General features: G+C 47.7%; 1 protein-coding gene across 1 annotated transcript in view; it reads left to right on the top strand.

Moving 5' to 3' along the window:
- Window positions 1-16,574, top strand: part of DNAJC15 (DnaJ heat shock protein family (Hsp40) member C15) — a 28,366-nt gene extending 11,792 nt beyond the window's left edge. Inside the window, exons 3-7 of the mRNA XM_060233573.1 lie at window positions 1,665-1,716; window positions 4,008-4,081; window positions 10,291-10,367; window positions 12,343-12,413; window positions 16,306-16,574. Of these exons, the coding sequence (XP_060089556.1) occupies window positions 1,665-1,716; window positions 4,008-4,081; window positions 10,291-10,367; window positions 12,343-12,413; window positions 16,306-16,376 (345 nt within the window). The 3' untranslated portion in view covers window positions 16,377-16,574. The remainder of the gene's footprint in view (window positions 1-1,664; window positions 1,717-4,007; window positions 4,082-10,290; window positions 10,368-12,342; window positions 12,414-16,305) is intronic.
- The last annotated feature ends 549 nt before the right edge of the window (window positions 16,575-17,123 follow it).

The following is a 17,123-nucleotide window of genomic DNA, read 5'->3' as shown; positions in this document are numbered from 1 at the left end:
TTTGCAAGAAGTACCATGCAGTGCATTAGTTCCCACACCCAGTCTTGGTGCCCACAGAGCAATGCCTCCCTCAGAGCAATGGGGGCCCAGTGTGGTGCCTGTAGACCCCATGGTGCCCGCTGGCACTTTCCCTGGTGCCCCCCCAAATGTTTTGAGCAGGTGGGTGGGGCTTCTTCCCAGAGGGGCTTGTGACTGGCCACTGGAGGTCTCATTGGATGTGCAGATGAAAACGATGCTTCAGCGGCAGCTGCCACAACGGTATCTGTTTTATTCTCTCTCTGTTTTCCCCAGTGTACTTTCAGAACTGCTTCTCCTTTCCCCTGCATGTGGGCTTCCTCTGTGTGATTTCACTCCCTACAGCAGCCATGTTGTGGCCGCACCCACCACCACCCTCCCAGACTCAAACGAGGTTGGAGAGACCCCTGATCCTCAGGGTGGAAGGGGGGGGGGAACGAGGAAGAAGCAGAGCATGACCTCTCCTTTCCTGCACCCGGCGGTGTGTGTGGGGGGTGGATGGGTGGAATAGTCCTGGTTTGTTGGAGGGACACGCAAACTTGGGCAGGGGAGCAGGGCTCGGCGGTGTGGGGTTAGGGTTGCCCTCAGGCCTGGGAGGAAAGGTCCTGTCCCATTAACAGAGGGTAAAGGTGTGGAAATGGGCCCTTGGAGCAGGGGTGTCAAACATGTGGCCCAGAGGCCGAATCAGGCCCCCGGAGAGCTCCTATCAGCCCCCCCCCCCCGAGCAACTGACTGTCATCTGCTTCCTTCTCCCTCTCTCTCGTTTCCTTCTGCATCACAGCTTGCTTTGCAAGGCTTGCCCAATTGCACAGGAACTACAGAGCAAAGTCTCTGTTTTCTCCATTGGCTGAGGCTCCTCCCTTGGGGAGGAGGGATAGCTTGCTCTGCCAGGCTCTCTCAGTTGCACAGCAGAGCTACTGAGCCAAGCCTCTCTTTCTTCTATTGGCTGAGGTTCCTCCCTCTCCTCATCCCCTGGAAGTGAGGAGCTTCCTTTGCCCACTTCCCTGGATCCCATGGGAGAAATACAAAGAAAGCACCTTAAAGACCATGTTCTTTTTTTTTTTTTTAAATTTAACTGTGTTTGTCTCTGTCCTTTGTAAATTTAATATCTCTGCTACCTAATCTTAAATGGGTACACACATGGCCCCGCCCAACGGCCCCGCCCAACATGGCTCGGCCCAACAAAATCTCATTTATGTCAGATCCGACCCTCATGAGAAATGAGTTTGACACCCCTGCCTTGAAGTGTGTCAGGGCTTGTTGTCTGGTAAATAATCTCCCCTGAAGGGAAAGGGCATCCCCCCCCCACACACACCTGTGGGCCACCCCTGCTCTGTGGGCTTTGAGTCCCCACTTGGCTCTGAAGCTCTCGGCTTTGCTGGCCTTGAGTGCTTGTGAGGGCCAGGGGGCTTTATTGAGGAAAGCTCTGAGTTCCTCAGCTGGGGGTGGGGGGTGGTGCTCGTGGGTGCAGCAGGTTGGAGCTGACGCTGTGGCGGAGAAACGTCCCGGTGGGAAAAGGGAGGGGGGGTTCCTATTCCGTACTCGAAAACATTCTGCTTTTGGGAGTTGTATAAACAGAGTCTCTTTTAAAATGCCTGGACTCTTTATCGTCACACTTTTATAACTTTGCTTCCTTTTTTGTTTAACAGGCCAGATCTATGATCGCTGTCGGTCTGGGCGTTGCAGCCGTTGCTTTTGCAGGTAAGTAAAACAAATGGTGGGGGTTTTTTGGGGGGGGGGGAATGGTGGGCCTGCCCAGAAGGGACCCATGTGATTGGAGGAGGGGGTTGTGGCTGAGTGGCAGAGCCTCTGCTTGGCCTGCAGAAGGTCCCAGGTTCAATCCCCGGCATCTCCTGGGGAAAGAATTGAGTGGAAAGTAATGGGAAAGGCCTTTCCCCACCAGAGACCCTGGGGAGCTGCCTGCTGCCTGTCTAAGTAGATGATGCTGACCTGGATAGAGTGGGGGGTGGGTAGTGCAGGACTGGAAGGAGAGCAGGGCTCTGCAGGCGCCTGGGAGCAGAGTCACACTGCCGGACACCCACCTGGGCCACGTCCAGTCTGCTGCAGCCAGAGAGAGGCTGAGCAGTGGGAGGAAGGGATCCTGGAGACCCATTTTAATGGCCAAGGCAGCTGGTTTAATTGTGTGGATCTGGGCCAGGGGGTGCCATAGACTGTCAAGGAGGAATTTGGAGAAGCGCTAATGCAACTCGGGGGTAAATTTTGTTGCTGGACCAAATGGGGCTGAATCTTCCCCTTCCAGGTGAAGCATCACACACCCATTGCTGGAGAATATCCCTCCCACCCCCCCCCCCAAAAATACTCTGCCTTATTTCAGGCCTGTTTGGTGCTCTTTCACTTCCTTTTGTTGAGGTCTTGAGTTCTGACTTGGTGATAGACAGCCTGCTTCTCGTGCCACCTTCCGTCCTGCGCTTCCCTGTTGCTCTGAACTGCTCCTGGCTGTGGAGTCTCACAGCTGGGCTTGCCAAATACCTGGAGAATGGCCCCCCCCTCCCAATTTGAAACCTGCGAGGGTGGAGTTTGGGGAGGGAAGCAATCTCAGCGGGGTATAATTCCATACTGTCTGCCTCGTATTATTTGTGTTGCCACAACCTAACAATTTCTGTTGTGTTAGAAAAGTCCTCTTCCGCTTGGGGGTGCTCTCTTGGCACGATTGGAGAGACGCAGAACTGTTGCCTGTGTGGGAGCAGCCTCAGGTGGCACCACTGTTCTGTCTGCTTCAAGGGTACTTACTCAGCAACGCCTTCAGAGCCATGTGACCTGTGGCTTTCCCCAAAGCGTCACCTTTCCAGAAAAGTGGGTGGTGCCATTGCCTGGTGAGCCCAGCGGTTGCACACCGTTTCCCCCTTCAAACAGCTGCTGTTGGAGGAAGTGGAGCGTGGAGCAGCTGTTGGCGTCTCTCAGCTTTGGGATGAAGTCTGGGGCCAGTCCTCTCTGCCCCCCCGCCCAGCCTCTGCTTACATCCCAACACGGGGGCAGCTGCCAGCCAGAAAGCCATCTGACTGCAGAGGGGAGGGAGGGGGAGAGAGAGAGAGAGAAGCCCCCCCCCCTGCAGCTGCCCGAGCTGGCCCTGGTGGGTGATGGAGATTTGACTTCCCTTCCTCCCTGGTCGTTTCCCTTCTCCCTGGCCTGACCTGCTGTGCCTCACGCTGAAGAGGGGGAGAGAAGGCCCCGAGAGGAGCCCTTCCCCTCACCCCACCCCCCCCAGACACAAGGGCTCGAGCAGGGGTGGGTGAGGAAACCCCACATTTGCAGAAGCGCTCTGGTCCTTTAAAAAGTTATACAGTTGCATACTCTAATAGTCATAGTTACATTATGCTCTTTGTGTGTGTGTGGATGTGGGCACTTCATGAGCCACGGAGTGAGGACTGCTGGTCTATCTCAGAGGAGCATGCCTGATTCTCCCCTCCTCCATTTTATCCACACAACAACCCTGTGAGGTAGATGAGGATGCGAGACTGTGGGACTGGCCTATGTGGGATTGGAGCCTTGGGCCTACACTGGTTCCGTTGGGAACAGAATGAAAAGCTGAGGTTCTGAGCAATGCCCTAGTTGTAGAAGCCTCCTTCAAATAGAATCTGCAGGGTCCTCTTTTCACACCTGGCAATGAAAATCCTGAGCGTATGTTGTAGCCATCCCTGAAATCCAGAAGGCGGATTAATCAAAGGCCAAGGAAGTGGAGGGCTGGAGCCCCAGCCATGGAGGGTCACTCCTCGCAGGCAGCTTCTTAAAAGAGAGGCTTCCTCTCGTCACACGGCAAAGAGGGAGCACGCTCAGTGCCTGCCAGCTCTTTCCTGCGCCGGGCTGGGCGGGGGGGGGGGGGGGGGGACTCCAAACCCAGCCATTCAGGGAGGGCAACAGTTTGGACTTCCTTGTAAATAAGATAACTAATCAGATCTTTTGCGAGGCGACCGTCGCTGCCTGCTTTCCTACAGACCGCCAGACCGCAGTCCTTTTGTCTCAATGTTTCCTAGGTCGGTACGCCTTCCAGTTCTGGAAGCCGCTGGAACAAGTAATCTCTGGAACAGCAAGGAAAATTTCAAGCGCCGTAAGTTGAGCCCTCGGGTCTCTTTCAAGAAAGCAAAACGATTTCTCCTTCTCCCTCTATGCAGGGTGGAAAGCCCGTCCACGTAGGGGAACCAGGTCATGTATCCAACTGAGCTGGCCTGTGGTGCAAACTCGTGCCACAATAATTGCAGAGGTACCAGAGGACTTCCTTGTTGTTGAAAAAGAGTCATGCAGCAATCATTCCCCCCCCCCCCGGGTTCAGATTTTCAAGTGGCCTGGGGTAAAGGGAGGGGCATGCCCTGCTATTGGGGGCACGAGGTGTTTGAGAGTCGTTTTCAGGGTCTCATGCCTGTTCTTTTACAGTTTGTTTTATCCGGTTGTCCGTATATTGCTGTTGCCCACCTAATAATAATAATAATAATAATAATAATAAAAAAATTTTATTTATATCCCACCCTCCCCGCCGAGGCGGGCTCAGGGCGGCTAACAACATTTCATAAAAATTATACAGAGTTTAAAATCACATTAGCTTTAAAACATTCCAATTAATCGAGTATTAAACAAGTTTCCAGGTGCTAATTCCATTTATAAATGATAATAGCGGAAGTCACCCAACAGCGGTCTCTCAGCCAGCGAAGGCCATCCTGAAAAGGGTGGTCTTGCAGGCCCTGCGGAACTGGTCAAGGCACCTTGTGTCTTGGCATGGTTTGGGAATAAGGCAGGCACATAAAATTTTTAAAACAATATTCTTTTTTTAAAAAAAAAACCTACTTTGACACCCCTGCATTTTATGAATGGCATAGTATTCCACATGATGGAGACCTTTGAGGCAGACAGAAGAGCTGCTTTGCCCCTCTTTATTGATGGTGACAGCTTCTTCCCTGGCTCTGTCCCCGCCCCCCCCCTGCAAAAATCAGGCCTCTCCCCCCCCTCCATTGTTAAGTAGTGAATTGCTGCGTTTAATCTTACTAGTGTCAATCCAATCAGAACTCTGGTGGCAAATTTAATTCCTTTTCTTTGGCTAAGGTTGGAACGGCAGGCTCTCTTGTTCAAAGGATTCCCCAAAGCTCATTATTTACCAGCTTCTGTAAACCCCAGCCTGTGTATCTGCTGCACACGTACTTTTGTTACTCAGTGCGCCTAACAGCGTCACTGTCCTGCCTTTAAAAGCAGGAGCTAAGAATGATTTCACAAAACTGCTAAGAGGCCTGACATCTTCTTTTTACTTCCAACGATTGTGTCAAATATAGTCTGATTTGAAAAGTATTGATAAAAGGTGCTCTTATCTTCTCCGCCGCTGAAATCTTCTCATTAAAAGACAAAGATTCTGCTCCCTTTGATCATATTACAAAATCAAATCGGCTTCCTTTATGCCCACACATTAAAGATAGGTATGATTCTGGAGTGTCCAAACGTTAGACACCAAAGGAATGTTTCTGGATTGAAGTTTCTTCAGAGTTTATCCCAGGTTTTTGAGGTTACTATATCTGTCCCTTAAAAAAAAAACCCACAATAGGTATTTGAAGAGGAGGTTTTCTTGCATCTTGGCAATTGCTACTCTTTTGCGAGGTGGCAGGGTTTCAGGCCTCAGGGAGCTTAAAACCATTCGTCTGTCTCCACCTCACGTGGGGGAAAGGAGAGTTTCCCAGTCATTTCTCTCCCCCGGATGATTTCTTGTAAGCTCTCAACCTGTAAAATTGGTCCTCATGCCATCAGTCATATTTAGGAATAATGATACCCAGGGCTTTTTTTTGTAGAAAAAGTGCAGCAGGAACTCATTTGCATATTAGACCACACACCCCCTGATGTCACCATTACTTCATAAAGGGCTTTCTTGTAGAAAAAGCTCTGCAGGAACTCATTTGCATATTAGGCCTCACCCCGACACAAAACCAGCCGGAATTGCATTCCTGTGCATTTCTCTGGCGATACTGGTGTAAAAGAATGTGTGACAATGGATCGCAGTGCAAAAAATAAAGTGGGACTTGTGCTGCTTTCCCCATCCTCCGGGCTTCTAAGTTTGCCATTGGCTTCTCTTTCTAAAATACAAAAGCGCAGCTTCCCGGAAAGCTTCAGCATGCTAAGGCGATGGCTGCCTTTTCTAACTGTCCTTTGTTCAGCGCTCTTTACAGGAGAGCTGGTGTGGTGTGGTGGTTAAGAGTGGCAGACTCTGGTCTGGCGAACCGGGTTTGATTCCCCACTCCTCCTCCGCATGAAGCCTGCCGGGTGACCTTGGGCCAGTCACCATTCTCACTCAGCTCTCTCAGCCCCAGCTGCTTCATGGGGTGTCTTGTTGGGGGAGAGGAAGAGAAGGAGATTGCAAGCCATTTTGAGACTCCTTCAGGTAAAGGATAGGAGTGTGCACTCAGTATATACCAAGTCAAATAAATACCCTCCGAAATACCTTATTGATATTTTTCACGCATTTATTCAGCCAAGTACAAATTAGAGATCCGCATTCAACTACCAAAACAGCCGCACCCAAATAAAAGCTGATATTATTCAACTTTTATTCGGGCATGGCTAGAAGGCTGAGTGGACTTGGCAAGGTGACTCTGTGAGTCAACTGAGCAAGCATTTAAACTTTAAATCCCTGCTGAGTTGACTCCGGCACAACCATGATTTTATTTTTATTGATTTGATTTGTATTCCGCCCTCCCCGCCATGATCACATCTCCCATACTCCTTTTTCCTTGTAGATCACTTCCTTCCCCTAAGCCAAACCCCGCCTTCTCGGTGCTATGGTGCCAACTGTGTATCCAAAAGGTGCCCCGGGCACCCTCACTAACATCCAAGGGTCAGCTTCCCAGCCCCCCTTCACTGCTACCGCAAGCAAGCTCCCCCCCCCTCCCCTTTCACTTTTCCCACCCTGCAAATTCACCTTCCCGGAATGCTAGTTGCAGAGCACTCACCAAGCACATCCAGTACCCATGAGTTGGATTTAAAGTTTAAATACTTGCTCAGTTGACTTGCACAGTCTCACCCCCCCACCATGGCATGACTCAGCAAGTCAACTCAGCAAGCATTTTTTTTTTAGTTTTGCATCGTTAGCAATTTTAATGTCATTTCTGTAAGTAAATGTAATTTTTAGTCGTTTTAATGTAATTTTTTAGCTGTCGTTAGCCGCCCTGAGTCTGCTTGCGGAGAGGGCAGGATACAAATTAAAAGTAAATAAAATAAATAAAATAAAAAGTAAACATTAAATCCCTTCTCTGTTATACCCTATGGGGCAGTCTCCATAGGGTATAATGGAACCAAATAAATTAAGGTTTCCTGAATACTTACCCGAATCCCAGTACAAAACCACTACTGGTGTTTAGGAATACCAGTATTTGCTGGGTCCAGTGGACCTGAGTCAGGGGAAAAAACTTCTTTTTTTCCACACCCTTAGTAGAGAAAGGAAAGGAAAGGTCCCCTGTGCAAGCACCAGTCGTTTCCGACTCTGGGGTGACGTTGTTTTCACAACTTTTTCATGGCAGACTTTTTGCAGGGTGGTTTGCCTTTGCCTTCCCCAGTCTTTTACACTCCCCCCCCCCAGCATGCTGGGTACTCCTTGGACCGACCTTGGAAGGATGGAAGGCTGTGTCAACGTTGGGCCGGCTACCTGAATCCAGCTTCCGCCGGTATCGAACTCAGGTCATGAGCAAAGAGTTCAGACCACAGTACTGCAGTACTGCTGCTTTATCACTCTGCACCATAGAGCCGCTTAGTAGAGAAAAGCAGGCTATAAAAATCAACTCTTCTTCTTCTCCAGCCTTTCCTAAGTCAAAAAGAGATATGCCCAGATCTTTCCCAGAGAACCAACAATCTAGATTTTGGGTGGGATTGAGAAAGAAGAACCTGTGGGGGTGGAGGAGTGGCTTGTGAGCAAAGGCAGCTGGGGTCTGTGGGTGTGGCTCATCTCTGGCCTTCCAAATGAGGGGGCCACTTTGGCTGAGACCATGTAGAGGAAGGGAGGTTATTGCCTCTTGTACACACTTCTGTTTTAAAACAATTTTATTACAGTAACATATGGTAGCAATCAATTCTTCGCATTATTAATTACTTCTTTTTCTCTAACCCATATATTACTTTTCTAATCCCCCCTCCCCTCGTTACTTGACCCCCGCCAGTGTTGTATACTTAAAATACAAATATTTTAAGGTACCACTAATAAAACAAAATTTTCTATTTTTCTTTCTTTTAAGGCTTAATCATTATCAAAAATTGTCCAGTCCTTTTACTTTCCACTCTTTTTCTATATAACTTCTAAACTTCTTCCACTCCAACTTAAAATTTTCTAAATCATAGTCTCTCAGAATTCTTGTCAGTTTGTCCATTTCATTCCATGTTATAACTTTTAAAATCCAATCCCATTTCTCTGGTATTTTCTCTTGCTTCCACAACTGAGCATACAATGTCCTAGCAGCTGAGAGCAAGTACCAAATTATAGTTCTATCTTCTTTTGGAAATTTTTCCATATATAATCCCAACAAAAAAGTCTCTGCAACTTTCTTGATTTCATATCCCAAGATCCTAGATATTTCTTGTTGAATCATCTGCTAATACTTTTTTGCTCTTTCACAAGTCCACCACATATGGTAAAAAGAACCTTCATGTTTTTTACACTTCCAACACCTATCTGGCATCTTATTGTTCATCTTTGCCAACTTTTTAGGAGTTATATACCATCTATGCTTCATTTTAAAACAGTTCTCTTTAGTACTATGACATGTTGAGAGCTTTATAGAATTCTTCCAAAGATATTCCCAAGTTTCCACCTGTATTTCTTTATTTACATTGATTGCTCCCTTAATTATTTGAGATTTCACTACTTCATCTTCTGTAGACCATTTCAAAAGCAGTTTATATAGTTTTGAAATTAATTTTTCATTATCTCCAAGAAGAACTATTTCCATTTCTGTTTGTTCTTTTCTTATTCCTTCAGTTTTGATATTTTTTCCACCAAGCTTTTTATTTGTTGCATTTGAAACCAGTCATATTTATTATTCAACTCTTCTGCAGTTTTCAACTCTATTTTACCGCCTTGTATTTTTAATAGCTAATTATATAACCACTTTTCTTCATCCAGTTCCGCTGTTATTTTTATCACTTCTGCTGGCACTATCCATAACGGTTTTCTCTTATCACCATATTTCTTATATTTCATCCAAGTATTCAACAAATTATTTCTTATATAATGGTGAGAGAAAAAACCATCCATCTTTTTTTTCCCATAGTACATATAAGCGTGCCAGCCGAATTTGTTTCCATGACCTTCCAACGCCAAAAGTTTTCTGTTTAGTAGCATCACCCATTCTTTTATCCACACTAAGCAGACTGCTTCATGATATAGTTTTAAATCTGGTTATTGGAGTCCTCCTCTCTCTTTTGCATCTGTTAAAATTTTCATTTTAATTCTTGGTTTCTTCCCAGCCCACACAAATTCTGAGATCTTCCTCTGCCATCTGTTAAACTGTTTGCTGTCCTTCACAATCGGAATAGTTTGTAAATACATTATTCTTGGTAAAATGTTCTTTTTAATTGCAGCTATTCTTCCCAGCAATGAAAAATTAAGTTTATTCCATTTTATCATGTCTTCATCCATTTTACGCCATAGCTTCTCATAATTATTTTTAAACAAATCATTATTCTTCATTGCTATCTCCACACCCAAATATTTTACCTTCGAGGTAACTTCACAACCCGTTCGCTTTTGTAGCTCCTTTTGTTTACTTATTTGCATATTTTTACATAAAATTTTCTTTATTTATATAAAATCCCACCAGTTCTCCATATTCTTGTATTTTAGCTAACAGCAAAGGTGTTACTTGAGTGGGATTTTCATTTATAAACATTATATCATCTGCAAATGCTGTATATTTATAAGTAAATACTTTTATTTTTAATCATTCTATTTCTTTGTCTTCTTGAATTTGCATCAGTAAAATTTCAAGTGTCATTATAAACAACAATGGAGAGAGCGGACACCCTTGTCTTGTACCTTTACTGATTATCATATCTTCTGTAAGGTCTGCATTTATACATAGCTTTGCACGTTGTTCAGTGTATATTGCTTTTATCATCCTTATAAAGTCTTCTCCCAACTCCATAACTCTGCATCCGCAAAGAATAATGCTACTTCCTTTTCTGGATGTCTTTCGTAATACTCTACAATATTTACAACAGTCCTAATATTGTCTCTTATCTGTCTTTTGGGGAGCCTCTTGTACACACTTCTAATGATTTCTTCCTGTCTCTCCCGTATAGAGTCTCTCCTCCTACTATAAAGGGGGATTTGAACAGAAAATGAATCGGCGAGAAGCTAGTCTTATTTTAGGCATCAGGTGAGTGCTCCGCAATTCATATTTTAAAATACAGGGAAGAAACACCCCCCTCTTTTTTTTTAGAAAGGTGTCTTAATTTTTCTTTCTTTCTTTCTTTCTTTCTTTCTTTCTTTCTTTCTTTCTTTCTTTCTTTCTTTCTTTCTTTCTTTCTTTCTTTCTTTCTTTCTTTCTTTCTTTCTTTCTTTCTTTCTCCCTTCCTTCCCTCCTTCCCTCCTTCCTTCCTTCCTTCCTTCCTTCCTTCCTTCCTTCCTTCCTTCCTTCCTTCCTTCCTTCCTTCCTTCCTCCCTCCCTCCCTCCCTCCCTCCCTCCCTCCCTCCCTCCCTCCCTCCCTCCCTCCCTTCCTTCCTTCCTTCCTTCCTTCCTTCCTTCCTTCCTTCCTTCCTTCCTTCCTTCCTTCCTTCCTTCCTTCCTTCCTTCCTTCCCGCATCTGGTGGTGCCTTCCCGCAAAACAACTGCACAATTTAGTGTCGGCCTGCCCTTTGCTGTTCTGGAAACAAAGTGGTTGTTATTTGCATTTATTTCTTGCTTTTCTGGGAGCAGTGCAAAAAGTAAAAAGGGGCTGGGGTGGGAAGGAAAAACCAGCAAGTTCAGGAACTAATTCCCACATCTCACAAGCAGCACACTCCGCTGCTGCCTTCCTGCTGCTCAGACATGTCGTCTTCTATGTGGAATCTTGTGCAGAACTTGGAGAGTTGAAAGTCCATGCATTTCCCGTTTTTGAAAAAGGAAGAGCAATTGTTGAGCTCTAAGCCTGGGCTTGCCAGCCTCCAGGTGGGGTCTGGGGATCTCTTGGAATTGCAACCCATCTCCAGACTCAGACACAGCTCAGCTGGTGCAGAGGAAAGGGGATGGACTGTATGGCGTTATACCCCACTGAGGTTCCTTCTTTCTCCAAATCCTACCTCTCCAAGCTCTTCGCCCCAAATCTACAGGAAGTTCCCTACCTGGAGTTGGGAACCCTACCCAGAGCCCCGGATGATTTTGGTGTAGTGGTTAAGTGTGCAGACACTTGTCAGGGAGAACTGGGTTTGATTCCCGACTCCTCCTCATGCAGCTGCTGGAGTGACCTTGAGTCAGTCACAAGTTCTCACAGAGCTGTTCCTCTCAGGAGCAGTTTCTGTCAGAGCTCTCTCAGCTCCACCTGCCTCAAAGGGTGTCTGTTGAGGGGAGGGAAAGGAGATTGGAAGCTGCTCTGAGACTCCTTTGGATAGTGAAGGGTGGGGTATAAATCCAATCTCCTCCTCCTAATTTTGGAAGCAGGCAGGCCTCTTAAGAGCATTGCATAGTGTTGTCTGCTCCTGGCCTACAGATACCGTAGTTGTTCCTGCCTTTTTGCCTCTCCTTCATATCAGCCACACAGCTGCTCATAACCAAAGCATCTTAAATTTTGGAAGAAATACAAAATCAAGGGGGGAAATGACATCAGTGAGCAATTTGCTTTTTGAAGGACCACATCGCTCCGTGTGGCATTCCTAGACCTTGGCGATCTAGCCGCGTGTTCTCTCCACTGCTGCTGTTGGAATTTTGCTGCAGTCGTGTCTTTTGAGATGTGCACTTTTGAGACGCGTGGGGAGGCCTTGCAAATGACAGCCGTGGAGCGCCTCAGGTAGACTGCAGGACGCATTGTGTCCCTCCGCAGAGAGAGAGAGAGAGAGTGTGACGGGAGTGCTGCTGTCCCAGGTCTGAGCAGAGACCATGCAGGTCCTTGCAGGGGGTGGGTCCCAGACTGCTCTTTTCCGGCGGCTTCCTGTCCCATGTTCAGCACCTGTGTTTTGAGTGCTCAAGTGCCCCAAAAGACAGAAGCAGGTGATACTTTAAAGGGGGTAGTTCTTTAAGCATGCAGTGGCATGGTTTGCCCACCAGATGGCAAAGATGCTTAGATTGTTTGAAACGGATGCATTTCAGACTCAGAGAGCTAATTTACAGCGTGCCAGAGTCATTATTTATGGCAAGTCCTCCATTTATTTTTTTACAGTCCATCTGCTGACAAGACCAAGATAAGAACTGCTCACAGACGAATCATGGTTTTGAATCACCCTGATAAAGGTACGCTCGGATTGTCACGCGCAGGAGGTGTGAGCAGGAACGGCCAGACCTCCTCCTCCCTTTGCAGAGCATAATTATGTGTGGAGACCCAAATGCAGCTTTCCTATTTAGACGCAGCTTCTTCCCAAGTTAAAAACAGAGCTGCTGTGTGTTCAGCCTGCCTGCAACAGATTAACATTCAGTCTCTGGGGACCTTCGCAGGGGCTGTTTTTGGGATCGTTCAGTAGTTCACAGAGTAAATAGCTGTCAAGCGGTGGATCTACAGGACCTGCCGTGTGGAATGGCTGGCCTTTTGGAGAAGGAAAGAGCTGAGCCATGAAAGCATCCCCACCAACTTGCAGATTTGTTCCTGAAGCCATAAATAGACTTGCACGTAACTTTTTGAGTGGAATGTGATACAAATGACAAATGCACGTTCTAGATTTTAACGCCCTTAAACTATAAAGCCCTGCACAGATGTTTTAACTAGCCAGATTTTTAATGCAAACGCATCTCCCCCCCAAAAGCTGTTATTATAACTTTAACTACACTGCAGCTGCCTAAGAAGGGAAGCCATATGTTCATTGCTGTTTGTACTTGGATACAGCAGATGGTTCGGAGTTACACAGTATTTAAAAAGCCAAAAAAAGGGGAAACGAAGACTTTTATATGTGGTTGGCAGATTTACAGTTTATTCCTTCTCCTTTCAGGAGAGTAAATTTAAAGTCTGACTAGTTGTTGAGGTGAAAGGTGCTGAGCACACATGGGCTCTTTTCATGGATTGGCTGGATCAGATTGAGGGAGTCAGAAAACGGCACGTTTGGAGGCGAATGTGATGAACGGGGATCAAAATGCAGCCTTTCCAAATCCATTTCCATTATTGCTTCTTAGACTTCCCAGCAACTCCTTGGGTGGGGGAAACGGCCTCCAGGGAGAGCACCGGGGGGGAAGGGGGGACCTAGCTGACTAACCCACTTCTTTGGGCCCGGCATCGCATCCAGAGTTGTCCTGGTGACTTGAGACTTGGGCTCTCCTCCTGCTGCTGCTTGTGTGCTGGGAGGCTGCCCAGTTTGCCACACTGGCTCAGACTCCAGGAACAGCAGATGGTGCCAGGGCTAAAAGCGGAACACTGGAGACTTCCTGCATCAGGGAGTACCCAAGACTTGCTGCCTGATACCAGTCAGAGAGCACCAGCGTCAGCTGGCTGGGAGGCTGCTTGGGATGGACCCCTGGTGCTCTGCCTTGACAGCGCGAAGTGAAGCAGTGCCTGAGTCAAGCGGCAGAAGACCCCAAATCTCCAGCTCTCCAGGGCACCTCCTGGGCTTGTATGGGCGTGGCTCGTTTCTCTAAGCTGCTTCCCATCCCGTTCTGCGGTGCCTGTTTTTGTTTTGAGTGGCCTTTTTTGCCTGTCGCTGCCCTGGGAGGGCTGCGGCATCCCGTGCCCCCCCACCCCCCGTTCAAGCCTATCTTGACTGCCAAAGGAAGGAGAAAATAAAAGGGGGCTGCACCAGCCAGCCAAAAATGCCAAGAGCCCCCCCGGTGCAAATAAACTGGGGAAAAAAATACATTTTATTGCCCAGCTGAAAGTAACTTCAGTGTTTCACCAACAGGCTTCTTCGAGGGAATTTGTTATATATAAATACAATCCTGAGATCTCCCAACTACGTAACGGTTATTAGTTAAAAATTACGTAAATAAATAAAACATTGTTTCAGAACTCAAATTGCAATTCATACCAAGTAATATCAGCTAGATTAAAAACATTAAGCGCAATTGCTAAGTCTTATTCTGCCTTTGTGATTACGTTCTTTCACCGTGTAGTCTGTCCTGTTGGGTATGGATCAGCCTCTCTCGCGTACAGGGAGTTTTTTCTATCATGTTTTCCCTTCATGCAATTATAAAGACAAACGGAGCTCTCGCTATTTTGCTTCACGGTATCTAGTTGACGTTAGACTATATGAATTGCAGTTTGGTTTTTAGGACAATATTTTACTTGCTTACATATTTTTAACTTAATAACCATTACGAGAACTCTGTACTGTTTTTTTGTGTATTGTATTATATCCAAAAGATTTAGGTGTGGGCTCGGGGGGCACCAGGCTAGGGGCACAGCGAGTTCACGGCCACAGGTCTGAGCAGGAGGCAGCTGGTTGGGTCTCAAGGGGAGAGTAACAGACAAATGTTGATGCTGCTGAATGGTAGTTGGATTGTTGGCTGGCCTGGGAGGAGGGAGGAGGTGGCCGGAGGCTTCTGGCAGGATGTTTGTGTCTCGACTCCTGGATGGAGAGGGCCGGCCTGCGTGAGGTCCTGCTCCTGCCTGTGTGCTGCTACTCAAGCCCACTGCTGTACAGCCCCCCTCACCCCCACCACCGCTGGCGGCCGCTGAAGGCTTCTGCAGGCCTCTCTGGCGTCTCCCTCCTGGGAAGGGTCCCAGGACATGAGGGTCCCAGGATTTGTCCGTCGGGCTGGTGGGGGGAGCAGCTCTGCACTCTAGAAGGGGTGGCATTCTGAAATCCAGAGCTCAGGTCCCGGCAGCTGTCTAAGACCTCACAAATCTCATTAGACCCTCACTCTAATATCATCATTTCTCAGTTTTCTTCTCAGAGAAGATAACCGTTTTCGCACACAGTTTACCTCGCAGTCACAATCCTGTTCCCTCCGCAGCATCCGGTCAGATTTCCCACCATCTGCGCCGGAGTTACAGGAAGTGCCGCGGCTTCTGCGTAGCAAAAATAAACTGGGTTTTAGCGGTTTGCGTTTGCTACGCAAAAGCCGCGGCACTTCCTGTAACTCCGGCGTAGACGGTGGGAAATCCAACCGGACGCTGCGGAGGGAACAGGATTGTGACTGCGAGGTGAGCTGTGTGCGAAAACGGTTGATGATCCTCACAAGCAGCTCTTGGGGCTGTGTCTTTTCGTAGCATAAGGGTCCAAATACAACACTTTGGACTCTTGTGTTTCAGAGCATCCCTCCAGCAGAAAGATGAACGCAGGCAGAACTTAGGCAGATGATGAGCCGGAGGGCAGGAAGGGCTGCCTCTGGGCTTCATTCTCGTGGCCCTTTCTGACACACTCAGGGAAATGCTGACGGACACAATGGGGTCAGGCGGCAATTTGTCTCCAGGCCAGTTTGGCCAGGGGTCCTGGAGGTTTTAGCCATCTTCCGGGCGTGGAGCCTGCAGGGGTCAGTGGGGATATATGGGGGGGGAGGTGTTTGTGAATTTCCTGCATTGTGCAGAGGGTTGGACTAGATGACCCTGGAGGTCCCTTCAAACTCTAGGATTCTATGAAATTGGCCTCTTTTTCCTTGGAGGTTTTTCAACAGAGGCTAGATGGCCATCTGACAGCAATGAAGATCCTGTGAATTTGGGGGGAGGCGTTTGTGAGTTTCCTGCATTGTGTAGGGGGTTGGACTAGATCAGGGGTGGCCAACTGTAGCTCTCCAGATTATTTTTGGCCTACAACTCCCATCAGCCCCAGCCATTGGCCATGCTGGCTGGGGCTGATGGGAGTTGAAGGCAAAAAACACCTGGAGAGCTACAATTGGCCACCCCTGGACTAGATGACCCTGGAGGTCCCTTCAAACTCTAGGATTCTATGAAATTGGCCTCTCCTTCCTTGGAGGTTTTTCAACCGAGGCTAGATGACCATCTGACAGCAATGAAGATCCTGTGAATTTAGGGGGAGGTGTTTGTGAGTTTCCTGCATTGTGCAGGGGGTTGGACTAGATGACCCTGGAGGTCCCTTCCAGCTCTGTGATTCCATGATTCTATGAAAGCTGTAGTCCTGTGAAAGCAGCCACGCGGTGGGATCATGTGAAACTGGCCTGGGCCTTTGGACAAGAGGCAGCTGAGCTAAAGTTCTGGTAGATTTTTAACACAACGAACCTTGTTCCTTCCCTTCTCTTTCTTTAGGTGGCTCTCCCTACCTAGCAGCAAAGATCAATGAAGCGAAAGACTTGCTGGAGTCCAGCAGTCGACATTAGGGGCCCCAGGATTTGTCTGTCCCGAGAAGCCTCACGCGTGCTGTGTTGAAGAACCTCCGGTGCTGCCGCTGCTTCTTCTGCAGCGGCTTTCTGTGCTGGGTTGCACTTCTTGGACAGTTTCATCAAGATAGCCCTCTAAGCACTTTGAAAATACCATTCCAGGTATTTAATAATAAAAGTGAGACCTTTAACGTATAACCCACCTAAGCCGTTCCTGCAGATATATACATTACATAGTTATTATACTTGAAGCATAACAACAGTATGTCCCTTTTCATAGTGTGAACAAAAGAACAGATGTTTTACGTATTTTTCCGAAGCAGAAAGATTGGGCTTTTTTTCATAAAAAAGATCAGCTGAGCTACCCCTCCCATCACGGCACTGAGGGCACCACACACACAAGTGCCAGAAGAGCCGGAGCTGGGGTGGGGGGCTGTCTTCAGTCCCTTTTTCCTTTGCGCAAGTCCTTCTGCCCTGCTCAAAGGGGGGGCGTGTTCGGTGTCCAACCCTGAGCTCCCTGTAGGAAGAAGCAGGCTGCATCTCATGAAGCTGCCTTGTACTGAATCCGTCTGCTGGTCCATCAAGGCCGGTCTTGTCTACTTAGACTGGCAGCAGCTTGCTCTCCGTGGTCTCAGGCAGAAAAGGGTCTTTCACACCACCTACCTACCACCTGGTCCTCTTCACTGCCGGGTGCTGCCGGGGATTGAACCAGGGATCTTCTGCATGCCAAGCAGAGGCTCTGCCACT

This window comes from Heteronotia binoei, chromosome 3, assembly GCF_032191835.1.
Source record: "Heteronotia binoei isolate CCM8104 ecotype False Entrance Well chromosome 3, APGP_CSIRO_Hbin_v1, whole genome shotgun sequence".
NCBI classification, from domain to species: Eukaryota; Metazoa; Chordata; class Lepidosauria; order Squamata; family Gekkonidae; genus Heteronotia; species Heteronotia binoei.
The sequence above is the reverse complement of the archived record's forward strand: the minus strand, read 5'-3'. Positions and strand labels throughout refer to the sequence as shown.